General features: G+C 41.0%; 3 protein-coding genes across 3 annotated transcripts; 1 reads left to right on the top strand and 2 right to left on the bottom strand.

Moving 5' to 3' along the window:
- The first annotated feature begins 669 nt into the window (after positions 1 to 669).
- LOC115815368 (bestrophin-3-like) lies at positions 670 to 7,137 on the top strand. Its single transcript, XM_030778361.1, has 9 exons — positions 670 to 821; positions 955 to 1,049; positions 1,733 to 1,966; positions 3,063 to 3,217; positions 3,886 to 3,963; positions 4,749 to 4,901; positions 5,789 to 5,869; positions 5,991 to 6,142; positions 6,309 to 7,137. Exons 1-9 carry the CDS (start codon positions 670 to 672, stop codon positions 7,135 to 7,137), a joined length of 1,929 nt encoding a protein of 642 aa, XP_030634221.1.
- Positions 7,138 to 7,880: 743 nt separating this feature from the next.
- On the bottom strand, positions 7,881 to 11,139 carry nots (nothepsin). Its single transcript, XM_030778259.1, has 8 exons — positions 10,933 to 11,139; positions 10,688 to 10,805; positions 10,152 to 10,270; positions 9,439 to 9,638; positions 9,015 to 9,140; positions 8,619 to 8,769; positions 8,222 to 8,320; positions 7,881 to 8,045 (listed from the first exon to the last, which is right to left on the bottom strand). The coding sequence occupies exons 1-8, from the start codon at positions 11,137 to 11,139 to the stop codon at positions 7,881 to 7,883; spliced, it is 1,185 nt and encodes a 394-aa protein (XP_030634119.1).
- A 703-nt stretch (positions 11,140 to 11,842) lies between these two features.
- Positions 11,843 to 17,282, bottom strand: cct2 (chaperonin containing TCP1, subunit 2 (beta)). The gene is made up of 16 exons (XM_030779141.1): positions 17,240 to 17,282; positions 16,127 to 16,201; positions 15,931 to 15,996; positions 15,641 to 15,752; positions 15,441 to 15,517; positions 15,151 to 15,263; positions 14,705 to 14,907; positions 14,334 to 14,434; positions 14,122 to 14,249; positions 13,909 to 14,012; positions 13,621 to 13,740; positions 13,238 to 13,366; positions 12,863 to 12,966; positions 12,674 to 12,773; positions 12,245 to 12,386; positions 11,843 to 12,060 (listed from the first exon to the last, which is right to left on the bottom strand). The coding sequence occupies exons 1-16, from the start codon at positions 17,240 to 17,242 to the stop codon at positions 12,030 to 12,032; spliced, it is 1,608 nt and encodes a 535-aa protein (XP_030635001.1). The 5' UTR covers positions 17,243 to 17,282; the 3' UTR covers positions 11,843 to 12,029.
- Positions 17,283 to 18,581: the final 1,299 nt, after the last annotated feature.

Genomic DNA, 18,581 nt, shown 5'->3' with positions numbered 1-18,581 from the left:
ATTATTATTTGACCACAGCGCCACCCACGGGATTATCTAACCTTTTAGACCTGATTTTCTTGCATACCTAGGGAACATACGAGCAGTTAAAATTGAAATTGACATTTCGGAAACGTTAATTCTGCAAAAATAAATAAATAAAAATCGACTGCTTGATAAACTTTTATTTTTGTAAATGCTGTTCACCGCCGTAGGCTAACATATTAAATATGGAGCTTAATATGAGCCAGGCTTACAAACCTATTCCTATGTGATAGCTATAAATAAAAGTGTAGGTGTTTGCGCCATCTCTTCATCCCTGGGTGACAAATTTAGTTCTGGCGTCAGCATGATTTCGAGCAGCAAATGGATCCGTTCACTACATGGCATGAAGTCTGCGCTCCTTTACGGTCGGCAAAAACAGTTCTAAATGCAGAAATCCATGTCTTGAGCTTGGAAACTACATCAAACGAAGGAGCATGTCACGTGATCTATATATTATAAACCAATGAAGGGTACACTAAACAGCGGTAAAAACTGGCTTGCGGCTGAGGAGGTCGGAGCGCCCGAAAGGCATGAACTTTTATGCAGTAACCAGTGCAGTGCAGTATGAAATACAGTGCTTAGTTTGACGTTTTGCTGTTGAGCGATATAACGCGCTGGGCTCTATCTGAGCTGTTACTTGTGGAAATGACAGTGACATACTCAAGCAAAGTTGCAAATGCCTCGTTTTTCGGTTTTCATAGACTGTTGCTTCGTTGGAGAGGAAGCATTTATAAATTACTTTATCGGGAGTTTATCGTTTTTGCATGTTTGTACTCCATTCTGAGTGTTGTGTACAGGTAATGTAGCTCAATTACCCATTTTTGTCTGTCATACAAAATCAAATTCTTTATGGCAATGAAGAAATGAATCATCTTTTGTTTTGTTAAAATGTCTGTTGAAACAGTGTGTCATGTTTTTTGCTTGCCATAGATTCGTACTCACAGACCCTCAGAAGCGTTTTTTTGAAAAATTGTCCATATATTGCGACCGGTATGCTGAACAGATTCCTGTCACTTTTGTGCTTGGTAAGTTTATCAGCCTTCAGAGCTCATGCTATAAAACTCCGCCATGTCCTGCGAGAGATGAGCTTGTTCAACTTCGTATGTGGTTATTTGATAGTAGACCTCTCTGCACCAACTAGATCCTTTCCCCAAGTAGATCAACTAGATTAACTAACTGTATTTTAATTATGTACACAAAATATAGTAAATATAAGACAGCATTTAATGCAAACGTTTATCTAATCAGTTAAATTGTAGTTGCTGTGAATATGGCTGATTGTCAGTCCTGAATTTGGTGAAGGGTTCAGTAAGTGGTGATGTTTTAGTAGACCTGATGTGATTTGCTTTATGTTGACGCTTTAATGTTTAAACAGACCTAACTACTCAACACCATATCTTGTATTCAAATGAAATAAGCAGAGGGTACAGAATCACTCTAACTACTAAGTCAATGATCAGAGGAGAACAGCTATTGATTTGGATACTATAGCAAATTAATGAGGACAGGAGGGCTCAGTGCTAGGTTACTCCCATTTTAACAGTGTGGTTCAAGCTAAATTTCTTTTTGATTCTCATTGCCATCAGTGGGTCCTTCAATGCAGCATTTCCACAGTAATCAGTGCTCACAGAAGCGGAGTACAGTACTGGTCACTTTAAAACTGGCCATTTGTGCCTTTCTCTACCTTTTCTCTGTCTGGGTTTGTCAGGGTTCTACGTGACCCTGGTGGTGAACCGCTGGTGGAACCAGTTTGTGAACCTACCCTGGCCAGACCGCCTCATGTTCCTCATCTCAAGCTGTGTACAGGGTAGCGATGAACAGGGTCGCCTGCTGCGCCGTACACTCATGCGCTACGTCAACCTCACCTCGGTGCTAATCTTCCGCTCCGTCAGCACAGCTGTCTGCAAACGTTTCCCCACTATAGAGCATGTAGTAGAAGCAGGTAGGTTCCTGTTGGTACCATTCAGAGCAGGGGCAGAAGAAGCGAGGAGACAGCACCTCTGTGTGTTAACTGTCAAACAATTATTGAAGTACAGTGGAGTTGGAGGGGAGTTGATGTGATGACGCTAATATGGGAGTTAAACCTTCACAAATGTTTAGTAGATTATGATTGTAAAGCATGACTGTATCATCAGTAAACCGAGGATAGATGTCACATATAGATATCACAACTAGTCAATTATAATGACAGAGCTGTGGAGAGTTAGGAGATGATGGCTTTGAAACTATTGTGTCACTTTTACCTCTTCATTTTAGTGAAACGGAACAGTCCAATTTCATTTTTTATTTGCTGGTTGAAATAATCCATCTGAATGCTACTGCCATTCTCTTTTAGAGATCAGATCAACTGTGCTAAAAGCTCCAGTACTTTACATAACTTCAATCACAGGGGACCAAATCGACTTGTATTTCACTGGCTCTGTCATGAGGTCACATTGATCAGTTCATTAGAAACCATTTAGTCATTTCTTTAGAGTTGCAAATGCTGATAAGCACTTAGTTCCATAGTACTACACCACCCCAATGTCAATGTAACATTCCCCATAGACCTAAATCTGTACCTGTCACCTGAGACCTGGAAATATCACAGTGTCTCTGATGTGCCAAGCTGAGCTTTGCCAGGATCTCCTTTAGATGCCATTATTTTATAGGCCTAGTTTCCATACTAAACATTGCTTGGGCCTAACTGTTCAACTAATATAGATTACAGTGATACTGTTTGTTGTGTATAGATTGTAAATACACACAGGTTAAAAAAAAAACAGGCCAGACATTTCTTGACACATTTCATTTGTATCTTCATGGACAATGATTGGTATATTTGATGAAGATCCATGTGCTTAGCTCAAATGATTATGAATGACTGTGAATGAAAAGTAAACCTCCTGTTGCACTTCACGGTGAGAGTTCTCTTCAGTTACATAACCACAACTTTTTTGTCTGTTCATGACTATGAGTTGTGTGAATATTGAGATCTCTGTTGCTGATTGTCTTTGAAGTGGTAGTAACTTTCAGCGAGTTGTCTCACATGTCCTCAGGCTTCATGACTCCTGAGGAAAGGAAGATCTTTGAGAATCTAAAATCACCCCATCTCAAGTACTGGATCCCCGTGGTGTGGTTCACAAATCTGGCCTCCAAAGCACGAAAAGAGGGCCGCATCCAGGACAGTGTGGACCTACAGGCCATCCTTAGCGTAAGTCTTGTCTGTCTGTTCCTACTAGAATCCCATTTTATATGCTGGTTTTCCAACAGAACAATTCTGATCACATTAATCTTGATGAGCCTCAGAATATTTAGCGAGTTAGCTTATAGGCTGGAAAAAACATCTGGTATGTTTGTGCTTCACACTGAAGAGAGTTGCCTGCTACCTCTTTCAAAAGTTAAAAGCCAGTGTAGTCAGATGACTGGGCACTTTCCCAGAGAGTATGCCCTAGCCAAGACCCCAGTTGCCATGACCTCTAACAAGGTTAAAAAACAAGCAATAAGATACATGGAGGAAGTATCTTGGAGGTATTGCTTGGAGTATCTTGTCATGGTAGTAGGGTGTGAGTGTTGCCTGGTTACAGACTTAAAGAGTAGTAAGGAGTTTGAAATGGAGAGACTTTGAAAGCTGGTTGTGTCATGATGGCAGGGCTAAACTTTGAGTATGACAAATTAACTTGCGCCAGGGGCACCAGAATGGAACAGGGTCATGTTACAAATGTCTGTCTTTAAAATTACATCTGAATATGAATACCAGCAAGGACACTGGTCTGATGTTTTACTCGTGTGTATGTGTGTCTGTGTGTGTGTGTGTGTGTGTGTGTGTGTGTGTGTGTGTGTGTGTGTGTGTGAATGAATGCAATGCAATATGCAATACAGGAAATGAACAAGTTCAGGACCTGGTGTTCAACTTTGTTTGGCTATGACTGGGTTGGAGTCCCACTTGTCTACACACAGGTAAGTTTCCATTTCCAAACACACGCACACACACACACACACACACACACACACACACACACACACACACACACACCTTTTATCTGTTTCTTGAACATTGAACATTATTGTACCTTCTCAGATATTTCAGATATTCGTCTAAAAATTTTGGAAGCGAGAGACAATTTGTCCTTCCTTTGTCCATCCAAAGTACTGAGCTCTTTACTGTCTGTCACCTGTGACCGGATCAGACTGGATTCGGCTAATTATTTCCCTTAATGGCCACGGGAGACATTGATGTCTTTTTCAGATGAGCACGGATGATCTTCAGACTACCTAATTATCACACAGGGAGAAAGAGAGATCTCAATAACAGTAACTACAAATATATGTAAATGGTACACTTTCACACTTATATATATATATATATATATATATAGAGGAATACATACTGTGTGATGTCCATGGAGAAGAACTAAAGATTTCTATTGTTGTTTAATGACAACAGTTGATGTGCTATACTTAAGTAATAGTTTCTGAAGGTCTGCTGTAAAAGTTGAGTTGGGGTTAACTGTATAAGTGACAAGTTTTCTGAATCATTCAAGGCATTCTTGGCATTTTCTTAAAGGAGATGATGCTCAGTCAGTATTCATTGTTTGAGATGTTAACCAATAAATTGCATTTTCAAAAGAAGATATAGATATTTGTTTACATAGTCTGTGGTATAATTTATATTTTGTAAATGTATCCATTTAGTATCAAATGTTTTTTATGTCTTTTGATCTTTCCCTCCCTCCCCTTTTCAGGTGGTGACATTAGCTGTGTACACATTCTTTTTAGCTTGCATTATTGGCCGTCAGTTTCTGGACCCTGAGCAGGGCTACCCAGGACATGACCTTGACCTCTACGTTCCCATATTTACCCTGCTACAGTTCTTCTTCTACTCAGGCTGGCTGAAGGTCGGAATAAATTACACATCAGTGATTTTTCTCAATGTATTCCTCACTCATTCTTCCCACTTTAAGATGATGAAACTTATAGACGTGGATGCACATGGTTCAAAAGGTTTTGTATTTGTTTATTTTGATCTTTTTTATACATTTCTTACACATAGAGCAGAAAAAAGTCTGATAATTTGGCCAACACTTCTGTCAAAGGTTTCCCTGAAGAGAACATTCTAAAGCCATCCTCTTTGTCAAACAGTAATTACATTTTGTATATTGTCTTGCAAAGGGTATTTTTGACATGATGCCGGTACATGTTATGATAATTAAACCAGTAACACATCTTAAGGTACAATGGATAAAATTAAATATTTGAATGCTCTGTCATATTTCGTACGGCACAAGAAATTATATATTCTGTTTTAATCCATATCACAACTGATGCTGACCTTTAAAAGAAAGCCACACACACACTGTGTAAATCAGTCTGTACCTGTACATCCTGCCAAGAGCAGTTTCAGCTCAATTACTGCAGATAAGTACGAGAACACCAATTAGAGGGTTTCTTTTTCTTCACCAAGTTTTTTGTTAATCATTTCTGACCATCCCTATTACAGTGTTAGCCATGATGCTGATTGGTGTTCTGTATTTATTTATTCATTTATTGTGTGTTGCTCTCCACCTGAATCTGTCAGTGTGATCATGTGCACTTAGTCTCATGCCCACAAAGTCACTTCCACTATCCAGGTTCTATTGACTGTGAATGATTCTCAGGAGTTTCATCGCTCGTGTTGCATATACACAAAAGTCATGTAAAAGAAATTTGTTTGCCGAAGTATGCTTTTTTTGTTCCTCAGTATGTGTTCCTTAAATATCTGATACGTTTGTACATACACCCATAGGTAGCAGAGCAGCTCATCAATCCTTTTGGAGAGGACGATGATGACTTTGAAGCCAACTGGTGCATTGACAGAAACCTACAGGTCTGTCTCTCCATTTCTCTGTGCAAGGGAGTCAACTCATGCTTAGTTCATGTAAGAGAAGGGTTTTGGTTGATCGTGGTGATTACTCAGTGTAACAGGTGAATTGATGAACTGACTGCAGGTGTCTCTAATGGCTGTGGACGAAATGCACATGAACATCCCCCTCATGACCAAGGATATTTACTGGAATGATCCAGACGTTCGCCCCCCATACACCCTGGCTGCTGCCGATTACTGCATCCCCTCATTCTTGGGCTCCACTACTGACATGGGGTGAGGTTACATTCATAAAGAAGAAAAGATGTGAACTGTATTTATATGAACAGTCTTTCCCACCTTATCCCTTGCTCTTACAAAACCATTTTATATGTGCGCCATAGCTAAACCGGGACTCCTGTCCTGAATCCATTATTTATCTCTCATTTCTCTGCATCTTTAGTCTCTCTGAAATCAGTCAGGTTGAAGATGTTGACAACCATGAGCTAAGGAGGCAGGAATCCGTGCTGGGCCGTGTCCGGCGTCTACTGAGCGTGCAGGAGCCGCCCAACCTACAGACGCGGCCAAGTTTCAAACGCCACAGCAGTGATATCTCCAGCTTCTTCCCTTTTGTGCCAGATCAGCGTGTCCATCCCGGACCCCTAGAAGACACAGCCATCCATCCACGTCCCCACTTCCCCCACTTCCACTCACCCCCGCCTGTTCTAGAGACTCTGAGCACCCTCCGTGAGGTCAGCAGCACACCTCCCTCACCCGACACACAAATCAGCTGCCCCTCCTTCGGTGAAGTTCCAGCACTGGTGGTTAGCACACATCAGCCTGGTAACCCTGGCAACAGTGTTAGCCAGAACACAACTACAGAGGCAAGTGCTCAGCCACCTCAGTCCAACAGAGAGCCCTGTCTACAATCAGAGCGTCTTCAAAATCCTGAGGTTCAAGTTGAGGACAATCCAGGTGAGAACATGAAAGGAGCAGACCTGTCTGTATGCTACAGCCCTACAACTATGGGGCCCAAGAAGTTCCGCTGGAGTACACAAGGTAAAAAGAGACGGCTCTCATTCCAGTTGTCCAGGCAGTCCTCCATGAGCTCCATGCGAAGTCTGCCAAGCCCCAAAGCTTTAGTGAGGAGGACAGTCCCACGTGAGGTGCCACACTCGGCCACAGAAAGATCACAGACTGAAGAACTGCCAGCCCTAGAGGCAGATCTGTCTGAGCCCAGTGCCACTCGGGAGTCCGTCAGCCAGGAGAACATGTGCAGAGAGAACCACTAGGACCAAAGTTGGCCCTAGGATTTTAAACATTTCTCAGTTCATCAGACAGTGCCTTTTGGACTAAACATTGACATGAACCTTTTTAATTTTTTTTTACATGTTGATTTGTATGGTTATCTTGACATTTTATTTATTTATTTTATTTATTATATATATTCTCTTATTTTCTCCATAATTTGGAATGACCAACTCCCCACAATCTTTACACATCAGTAACTTCAGTTGAGATTAGTCAAATGGGCACACTGACATGGGAAGCCAATCACTAATTGGTCCATGGAACAAGATGCATGGTATTATCAAGTGACATAACACATTTAGAAAAGGACACCATACGGCTAACTCTACCCGTAACTGTACAGGTATATGACCATGATTGACCACATAGAGGGAGAAAGACCCTGGCCTACTTACCCACCTAAAGGAAGACGATCAGTTACAACCCGCTAGGCTCCCACTTCAGCCCAACATGTCAATAAAATATTGCTTCTTTATTAACTTTTGTGTCTTTCTGAATTTTATCTTTCACATGCTTGTTTCACAACATACCATAAATGCACAATAAAATGTACAGCCAGTTAGGAGACAGTCATTTTATTTAATCATTCTGAGAATACATTTGACAGGACAGCTAGCAGCACACCTTTTTTATAATCACATATTTCCATTTAGAGCTGATCATATCAGTATGATTTTTGGCAGGATGCAAGCTGTGATCTTATCTATGGTAGTTACCAGTACGTCTACTGCCGTGCACGAGCTAAGCCCACGCGATTCTGTCCTCGGTCATAAATGCTGTAAAACTCGGAGAGAAAGACATCCCCCAGGATCCAGATAGGTCCTAGTGAAGTTGGGATGTCGACTCCCTGGAAACCACTGAAGCAGATCTCTCGATTTCCCACCATCTCCTACAAAAACAGTCAGTATTTGTATGAATGAAGATATTCACAGAAGAGGTCCCATATGGGCCATGAGAGATGACATATGGGTAGTGTACATGTGCACTGAGTGCTTCCATGTAAATACATGTATAATCTATCCATACATATGTGTATACATGTACTTTTTGAATACTATGACTCACCCGTTTTACATAGGACTCTGCAGTTATAGAATACTCCACTCCATTCAATGTGAACGACAGTACAGGTAGACTTGAGATCCTTTTGCAGTCAAGCAGATACTAAAACATTAAGCAGAGTGGCATTGACAGACCTTTTCATCATGTGTCCTCACATAATGCTCATGGTCTGTTTGTTAACGATCATAAAATATGTTCATGTACACTCACTAATTGCTCTAAGCAAGGCCTCTCTTGCACAGTTTAACCTGATAGTCCATTTTATTTTCACTCATAGACCTTTATAAATGCATCTTTATAAATGCATATATGTAGTAGTATGTTTGATGAATGATTGTGTTACTGGGTTGCACAAAACATGTCCTGCTGGGTAAATTAACCACTTAAAAGGCAGGCATACCTCTCCAATAGAGGTAGGAGTGGCTCCTATGAGCTGCTGTAGCATAAGAATATCACCAGTGGGGCCAGCGATGAGAGAGGTGCCAGTGTCCAGTATTGCCTGGCAACCATGGGTACCCTGGCAGAAGCCCACTGCACCCTGGATCTTCACTCTAACAAAGACATGGTCAACTGGGCCTCAACAAGTTGAAAGGACATTATGCATAACTTTATTGATTAATTACATATTAATTAATCATAATACTGATTTACCAATTAAGTTTATTTTTTCAAAATTTTGATCAACCTTGGAAATTCAGGGGAGATTATATGTGAAGGAAGTTCAGGCACAAGTTGATTGCCAAAAAAGATATGTGCAATAATTCTCTATCAAAACAAAAAGAAGAGGAAGGCATACGAATCCATTTTAATCTGCCAGTAGCCTTTCAGAGAGACAGGGATCCAGTTTATGGGGCCAGTGTACAGAGTTTCATCAATACCACCCAGGAGCAGCTCCCCTTCAAGGCCTGATGAGCTCGCACTCCTGTACAGGGTGTCATCAGCATCAACTTTATCATCATCATCATCATCATCATAGTTTGATGTGGTTATAACTATGCAATAACCATCAAGGTCATCTTTATCATGCCAGTGACAACAGTGAAAATGACTCGCACAGCCATCTTCACTGATGTCATAATTTCCTGACTTCATAAGAACTATCGCCACACAAGTTATACAAGTTCATCATTGCTATCATCATCCATCAGTCAGCAGTAAAAATGACATGCAGTAACGTCACTCAATAATGTGCACGTATTGGTCACCAGTGTGGCACTCACTTGCTGAGGTAGAAAGAGAACATAGGCTCATCCACGGCCTTCTGGCTCATCATACTGTCAAAGACGGGCGCTCCCAGCTCCTGGGCCAGACTGGGGTAAGCCAGGCCCAGTACACCGTCAAAACGTGCCATGACAAAGGCAAAGCCTGGCTCATACACTGCCTCACCAAACTCCTGTTTTTGTACTGTCACTGTGCCCACCTGCATACAGCCAAAGAAGCGAACACACACAGTTGGTAAAAGCATTAACTCAGTAAACAAATCTTGATAGTATGCATCAGATTTGTGTGGCTACTGCAGGATTCCAAGTAAATTACGTGAGCAATTTTACAGTCTGTACCGTACTAGAACAAGACCAGATTGGAGTAAAACCCATGTTGCACAAACAGAAGATATAGTTGACTACAGTAATTACAACCGAATATCTTCACTGTTTCAGTAAAGACATAAAAGCCTGATGTCAAAGAACTCTTTTTCTAGTTTTCTGCTTTTTTCATGAGTTCAGAATATCATGACAACTGTGCTGAAACAGATGTCCATAGCTGGTGTAATGACACATTATAGTGGACTGACATCCATCCATAAGTCTTGCCATATTAATGTCCAGCAAGGTCCTTACATGAATTATGGACTGAAGCGCCCAAGTAGTGCATGCATGTTGTACAGTGATCTGCACACTGGGGGAGAAAAATTGTATAAATTGAATAAGGATACCTTGAGGGTGTCCCTTGCCATCACACCCAGCAAATGTCCTGAGCCATAATGGATGCCAAAGACTCTGCCATCGTGCATGTAGGTACTGGACTCAAAGGCCTTGAACTTGCGGTGCATGGCTGTGCCAAGGGAAGCATAGAGTGACCAGAAAGGTACAGTTTGACCCCATTTTTTCAACCGGGCAGGAGTGTCCTACATAGATGTGTTTGTACAACACACAAGACTGTCTGACCTGTCCCAACATACCATCAACTGGACTAAGAGTTACAAATAGGCACAACTAAGAAAGACACTGTAGAGTTTGTTTTGTGATTGAATAATGCTGTATGAGGCAGTTATATGACAAATAATTACACTTTGGACTACCAACAGCTGCTGTGTCGTTAGTGCATGAAACAGTGTAATACAAATTTTATGCATGGCTTTTGCTGTCCCTTTTGCAAGTGTGAGCGCAAAAACAGGTAAATAGAAGAAGCAAATGCTTCCAAACAATTTAAGAGACTTGAGGTCAAATGATGTCTTTGTTGGATCATTACCACATGCTTGAGTGACACAGTAGGAGGATGGCACCCACAGATCTGCTGAGCCCGTGTCGAAGACCACAGTGAAGTTCTGTTCTGGTGATCCCAGACCAACCTTGCCAAAATATTGCGCCTTCACAGCACACAGGAACATACAAATTGAGCGATCTATACCAACCAAAACCTGCTCCAAATCCCACACAGAATGAGCCAATATGACCATATGAGTTTGGACTATTTATGTACAAAGATAGACTCACATCCATGAAGTTGTAAAGCTTCTCAGCGGCCTTGCTCAGACGGAGAGAGTGGAGGCCTGGTGGGTAACACTGGACATACTTGCGGGAAAAAGTATCGGGCTGATGGTCTCGCAAGAAATCTTCCAGCTGGTTAGTAACACGCAGCCGAGTGCGCACTGAGGGCATGCGCTGCAGCGGTATCCTGCCAGACCGAACCAGCCTTACCATTACAAAGGGTGAAGTCCAATTTGAAAGCTAATTTCAAAATAGTCCAACCAGTTGTCTCTAAAATATTTTGCCACTCAAATAAAGCTGAGAAACTGTGCCAGAGTTGATGTAAACATAAAATTATACTTGGTGATTGATCTGACATCTAAAACTGGAGCCTTAACAAGAAATGGAGTGTAAACACACACCTCAGGTTTAGTTAAGTAAAGCATGGTCATTCTTACCTTGTTAGACCCTGTATGGTACTAAAGCAGTAAAACCCAATCAACAGTGTCCACCTCATTCTGTCTCTGCAACACACACACACGCTGTGATCTTCAACAATGAGCCAATTAAGCCACTGTCTGTATCTCCCACAGTACCCTGAGTAAATCAATTCCCCAGTCTCATTTCATTTCCTGTTATTTTATCTCTATAGCAGTGTTTTTTTGTCTATCATTCAGGTTTCTGTGACCCAGTTCAGTGTATTCTGCTTGGATCAGCAGAGATTTGGAGTGCTCCAAATGTTTGGTCAACTATTCTAAAATTAAGCAATGTCCTGATAAAAGTGTCTACACCGCCAACGCAATTGTTTACGTTGCTCGCACAATACAATAATAGTCAATTCCAGGTAAGAATTTGTCATGAGATTTAATTAATAACTGAGCTATGCAACAAAGAGAGTGAAAACAGAACAAACACAGCCATGAGAACATTGTATTTAGTACACTTGTTTTAATTCAACAAATAAAAAGTCAAGACCACAACTGAAGCAACACACAAATTGCCTCTGCAGCAGTTATAGCATGTAACGAAACATTTGACTATGGAGCGCAAGAACTAGGAGAAACAGAGGCCCTTTCAGGTAATAAATACACAGGTTAACCCCCTTCTCTTGACACCATCCTTTTTCAACAGGGGTGGTGGTCAGGTACTCGTTTCCTAGAAAAGACAAGAGGAAGAGATAGCCTTAACATTTACACATATGAACGCACATACATGTACACAATAATAAAAAACCTCTTAGAAGTTAAAATATGTTGAGCCATTACGTTAAGGAATAGTAAGGAAACTCTTGAGCTTACATCTCAACAGTGCGTAATGAAGTGAAAGCATCAGAGCTCACCTTGGTGCAGCTTTGATGATGTCATCCACACGCAGGATCATCTCTGCAGCCTCAGCAGCACTCAGCAGTACCTGTCTCTTCACCTGGAAACTCTCTGTGATACCCAATTCTGCCATGTCTCCAATGGTGCCCTCATTCATGTCTGACAGAAAGAACAGTAGATACGACGGTACATGTAAGCTCACAGTCACAGACACACTGAGTCAGCACAAAAGAAAGAGGGGGGAAAAAAAAGAACATATCTTTCGCGATCCTGAACTGTCACTTAACGTCAAACTCAGAGCAACCAGACTTTGAGCACTAAGGACAATGTGATGTGGCTGCTTAAATGTTTTCAATTCAAAGGCAGTTGGTTTGGAAAGCGTCACTGAGGCTTAAGATCCACCTGTGTGTGTAAAGTGTAAGGACGGGTAATGCTGGTGGACTCACTCAGGCCAAAAGTGTTCTTGTTCTCTTGGTGGGCCGCTCTGAGTTGAGCCACCAGGTCGGCGCTGTCATAACCCGCGTTGTCAGCAATGATAGTGGGCAGCTGGGCAGGGAAACAGATAAATGAGTTCAAACGGCTTACTGCGGATGGAGGACATGCACCTAAAGGCAAGACAGCCCTTCATCCCTCACCATTCTAAGTGCTTTAGCGAAAGACTCCATGGCCACGGCCTCTTTGCCTGGTGTTCTGTTGGCGACGTCAGTAACCACCTTTGCCATCAGCATCTCAGAACATCCTGGAAAACAAACACAAGCAGTCACTTTTTTAAAAAATTGTTAAATCTAATGACCAGATATTACTATGAGGACAATTAAGGGGTGAAGTTGAGAAGCACAGTTAATGTGTTTCAGCAAAGTATAATTACACTTAAAATATAGCTCAGTTATTTGGTTCCTTGTCAACATTCAGACTGGTCTTCATACAGACTGGTAAGTCAGAGACAGACTAAGCTGAGAAGCGGTTATTATGACTGTCATCCACATTGAGGGCAGCAGGCTATGTCTCACCTCCACCGTAAACAGTGCGAGTCTCTTTGACAGTCTGAGCCAAAACACAGAGAGCATCGTGCAGGGATCGCTCGGCCTCATCCAGGATCTGCTGAGTGGCACCGCGCAGGACAATGGTGCAGGCCTCACCTTCGTACACATAAGCACACACATACTTAATTTGCACATACTTTAGTATGGTCAGTGTGTAAGCAATTATAGACTACATCTAACCATTATTTCAGCAATTATTTCACAGAGAAGTTATATCAATAAGAGGGTGTGGTTCAACACTGTGGCTGCTGAATATTTTCTTTTATCCTTATTTAACATCTAAAACAGTAGAGCGATACAACAAGTGAAGTGATACAGAGTCACGTCTCTGCTATAGACCTGATATTTACCCATGGCTACTCCAGAGAAATGAATGAGTGTGTCCTCTCCAATCATCACCTCTTCAATCAGTTTGCAGTGGCCCAACTTCACAAGCTCAGGGTGGTCAAAGGTTGACGTGATCTCTCCGCCTAGCAAAAAGATTTCAAACATTACCTATTTTCTCTCTTTCTTACGCAGCCACACAGATAGGCACTACACTTCTCTTTAACACTTAAAGCTTTATATTTTATTTCAATTTCCCCACGAATGAGGGTGGCACAAGAACACAGAGAAGACAAGCATAAGAGCATACACACCTGTGACCAGAGCCAGGCGCTCCACTCCGACAAAATCTGCATGCTCAATGGCCATCACTCCAGCTGCAGCAAAGAGCTGCTCAGGGTAGTTATAGATCAGCTGCCTGCCAGCCAAACAACAGCGTTAGACTCTACTCTACCATCAATACCCACACCAAACCGCCTTACACTAGGTCTCACACAGAGTGTTAATGGCTGAGCATGATCCCATACCTGTTGATGAAACAATTGATGCCGTGCTTCAGGATGCGTTCCACTTTCTCTTTCATCTTTTCCTTCTCTGCCAACTCAATTTCTGCTACCTTAGCCGTCGAGTCCACACGCACTCTAGAGCCAAAGATCTGCAGAAGCAGGAAGATCGTTAATGAGAGTGTCAGTCTTTAACATGTGATTACAAATACTGATTTTAAGTTTGTGTTTCATACCTTTATCTTGTCTGTATCCATGCCAGTGTTGGCAATAAGGATGTTGGCGTTCTCCAGTCTCTTGGGTTGGTTGACACCAATCTTCTTGTCAAGCAAAAATCCTATTGCCAAAAAACACAGTGGGCATTAGCAGACAGACCAAGCTCAGCTTTTTGAAATGAGCTTTCGGCCATCAATTTTTGATCATTTCACATCCAGTTTGATCACTATTACAGTTCACACATATTGTCAGAAAAAGCCTAACCCAGGTCTAACTGACAAAAAAGGGAACACTAACAGACTGTCTGCAAAAACTCTGAGCACTGGGGAAAGAAATTAAGTACGCATTAATGTGCAGAAGAAGTGGTCATGGGAGACGACAGCATTCATACCTTCATCCAAATATGAGTCCGTGAGGCTTCCTCCCAGTTTTTTGATGACGTGGATCGCCTCAAGGTTACCAGAGCCCTTGAGCCTCAGTACAGCCTCCACAGCCAGCTTGGCAAAGTGGTCTTTGTGGTGGGTCAGCAGTTTGGAAGACAGAGTGGTGCGGGCAATGTTCAGAAGGTCCTCCTCAAATTTCACCTGGTCGTTTCTGTCAAAGCAGAGGACACACAGACCACATCAGTCCACCCATGCCAAGCACTGTTTTCATACAGACCTCTGTGAGGTCAGTAGATGACAACCTGGATGTTCTCAAGACTTCTGTTGCGTTAATCAACAATGGCAGGATCACTTTAAAATATTAAGATTATTCATACTTTTTGCGACTAAATCACTATGAATACTGAATACATGTAACCACCACAGCGTGCGATGGTCTAATGTTGAAATTTACCCGTGATCCACAGCAGCCTCCTTCAGAGCTTCACGGGCAGCCTGTGTAGCCTTCCTCCAACCAGAGATAATGATCTGAGGGTGGATCTTCTTTGCAATCAGGAGCTCAGCTTCCTACAACAGGCCAGCCCATTACAAGTTTATACAGTTTACTGTGTTCTGACACATTAACTGTGCTTCCTGGCAACACACGATCATACAGTTGAGCAGGAGCTATAATCAATAACACCAATAAATGAACTGAATAAATATTGATAAGACAAAACATAACACTTGAGTCAGAATCCTCACCCTCAGCAGCTCTGCTGCAAGAACTGTCACTGAAGTGGTGCCATCTCCAACCTCATCATCCTGGACTTTGGACATATCTGTGAAACACAGAGTAACATAAGGGGTATAAACTCATCATGAGAGTCCTACATATTGACAAGCAAAGAAGCTTAATGTGTTCTTCCCCATTCACAGCATATAAGGACAAGCCAGTCACTCACCAACCAAAACTTTAGCTGCTGGGTTGTCCACACCTATAGCTTTCAGAATAGTGGCCCCATCATTGGTCACTGTGACTGAGCTCTCTCTACCACCGCCTAAGAGGATTTTATCCTGGAACATAAAAATATTTGCCATAAGAATGTGTGCAGAGTGAACAAGTATATGTGTAATTAAAAAACAATACTTACACAAATACGCAATTAAATGAAGCATTAAGTACGCAAAACACCCTGAGGAAACAAGAAAAACAATCATATCAAGTAAAGTAATGCCTAATCCAAGGACTTACCATTCCTTTTGGTCCCAGAGTGCTTTTAACCAGATCCCCTATTGCAATGGCTCCAACAAATGAGGACTAAAAGACAAGACATTGACAGTGAAACTAATTTCAACAGGTGGACAAAAAAGGAAAACAGCACTCACCTAAGCACCCAGTTTTGAAGGAAAAAACCTCATCACTCAGCCTAAAGGAAAACAGCACTCACCAGGCGTGCAGTCTCTGCTTTCTCCTCATCAGCACCTTGCTTGAAAATGCTCACTGGGGCCATTGATAAGGACGCCTGTTCAACAGTTTAAAAATATGCAACATATACTAAATTAGTAACATAAGGATGCAATTAATATAAGGGTGTAATTCAAAATATTTTGTAGTAATTTTGCTGCACATTTATACACCATACTTTCTGCATACGTAAGGAGTTGTAAATTCATCTAATTTGATCTAGCATTAAAATTTAACAGAAAAGATGTTGTTCATAGCATTCGTAGACCGAAATATTACTTAGCAGCACAAAATGCCCCCAAAGCCGATTTATTTCTTCACTGATGCGAAAAATTTATGACACGACATACTTCAAATTAATACATAACTTGTATTTCCTTTAAAGCTAATGCTAAACTGTATAAGTCAGAAATAATTGTGAAATTTCATGCTGTATATCAATTTCACGTCTGTGTGTCGTTTACTATACCAATGGCAACTACAGCTCCATCCAGTGGGTAGTGTAGCTCCTCCCTTTTCTCCTAAGAAACCACTAGAAGCTCCAGGGGAGCGAAGCTAATGCATATAACGGTGCGGCTTTAAAACTGTCAATTCAGACCCCCCAAATACTTTGACTAACAAAAAAGAACAGTTGCAAAGGTATAGCTCTTTAGCATTTTGAAAGTGGAAGTTACATACATTTGATAAGTACACTGTATCTAGCCTACACGCCCTGTCTTCATGAACAATGAGCTTATAGAAATCATGCTATATTCTTAAAGCATGCAAAAGTTTCAGCAGGAAGTGTTTTATTGAGAGGTGTTGTGTAAGACGGTCGTATAAGCTGTTTTCAGAAGAATGATACATTTGACCAGTGAATTGATGTTGCCGCTACTTAGCTGGCTTAATCACGCAAAGCTACTTCATTCTGAGGGCCCATGTGCGAGTAGAGACAGCTCAACACCCCATTGCATTGACGTTAACTAGAAAAATGATGACCAGGTTGCCGCTTATTTTAGACTAAATACGTTGACAACTTTCAGAATAGATCATTAAAACCACCAAGACCAACACCATGCTTTAAAAAGCAATTTAATACGACAAAGAACATGCTTACCATGATGTCTGTCTGGTATGCTACGCCGTCCACGCACCGGGAAGAGCCAGCCAACTGCCTTTTTTGTCATTTCACATGAAGCTGCGGCCAGTTTACAAAATACCGCCACCTACCGATTTGGAGGTAAACGCAGGCCCACGACATAAAATAGTAAAAGATCATTTTAAAATCAAACAACAGCAGTCTGAATAATTTTCTAAGTCTAAGTTTCATAGTCTCAGTCCCGACAATCCACTAGACATAACATTTCTGTTTGACCCTGCAGTAACACACTTGATTCAAATTTCTGCACCAATCTGCACTAATCAAATGAATTGCTCAAATGAATTGCTGACCTAGGCCTATGCATCGCCAAGGCTCAGATTAAGAAACACTAAGGTAAACACACTGTAAACCTTTCTAATATATCTTTGCCCTTTTCTTTTCAGAACCCAACAGTCCATACATCATTGACATCGCTATGTGGTTGTATCTACTCTTAAATTCAAGATGTATGAGGAAAATAAATATGTTTTTGAAATAATTATGAGTAATTTCATACTGTCAAAAAGTTTGGCTAAACATGAATGAGTATAATTGTTTTAACACAGCAATATCAACGGATGTTTGATTAGGAAAGTTTAAAAACTATAAATCATTTGACAAATGATTGTATTAAGAACCACATTCTCCTCAGACCGCTGAATCAGTCTACAAGTTCAGTTAAAATACTGAAAAAAATGAAATTGTGTTGCTCTTTTTGGCATTCAACAAATATGTAGATATATTCTTGTTTGTTTGTTTATTCTTAGATCACTGAAAATAAAGTCCAGAGCCACTTCTCTATGGGACAGTTGTTTATTTTGGTTCGTATCTCTGGAGAAAATAAGTGTCTTATTCATTGAAGAAAAAATGTAATATAATTTACGAAGACTGATGCTGCTGAGAAGAAAAGAAAACATGAACCAACCTTATAAATAAATTAAATTTAGTAAAGAACAATCATAGAGACATGTCGGCTTAACAAGCAAACTTTGGTTTGTGTACGTTTAGTTTATGTGAAATGCTCCAGATTCATTCCCTTTTTCTTTCATTAACATAAACAAGAGAGAAATTTCAAACAATTCACCTTTGAATTAACATTTATTGTGTGGTGGAATAAACACGGTCTGCTCTCTATGTATTTCATCTGACTTATTAGAGCATTATACAGTAAAAGTATTTTGTGTATATTTGCATATAATTGGTTACTGTACCATTACGGGTTCATACACATAACTAACTTAACATAAATATAATTTCAGATGTGACACATAGATTTAAAGTTGATAGTGAAGACCAATGTGCATTTTGTGAGAATGAT

The sequence above is a fragment of the Chanos chanos genome, chromosome 1 (assembly GCF_902362185.1).
Source record: "Chanos chanos chromosome 1, fChaCha1.1, whole genome shotgun sequence".
Taxonomy (NCBI): domain Eukaryota; kingdom Metazoa; phylum Chordata; class Actinopteri; order Gonorynchiformes; family Chanidae; genus Chanos; species Chanos chanos.
This window is presented reverse-complemented; position numbering and strand designations above follow the sequence as displayed.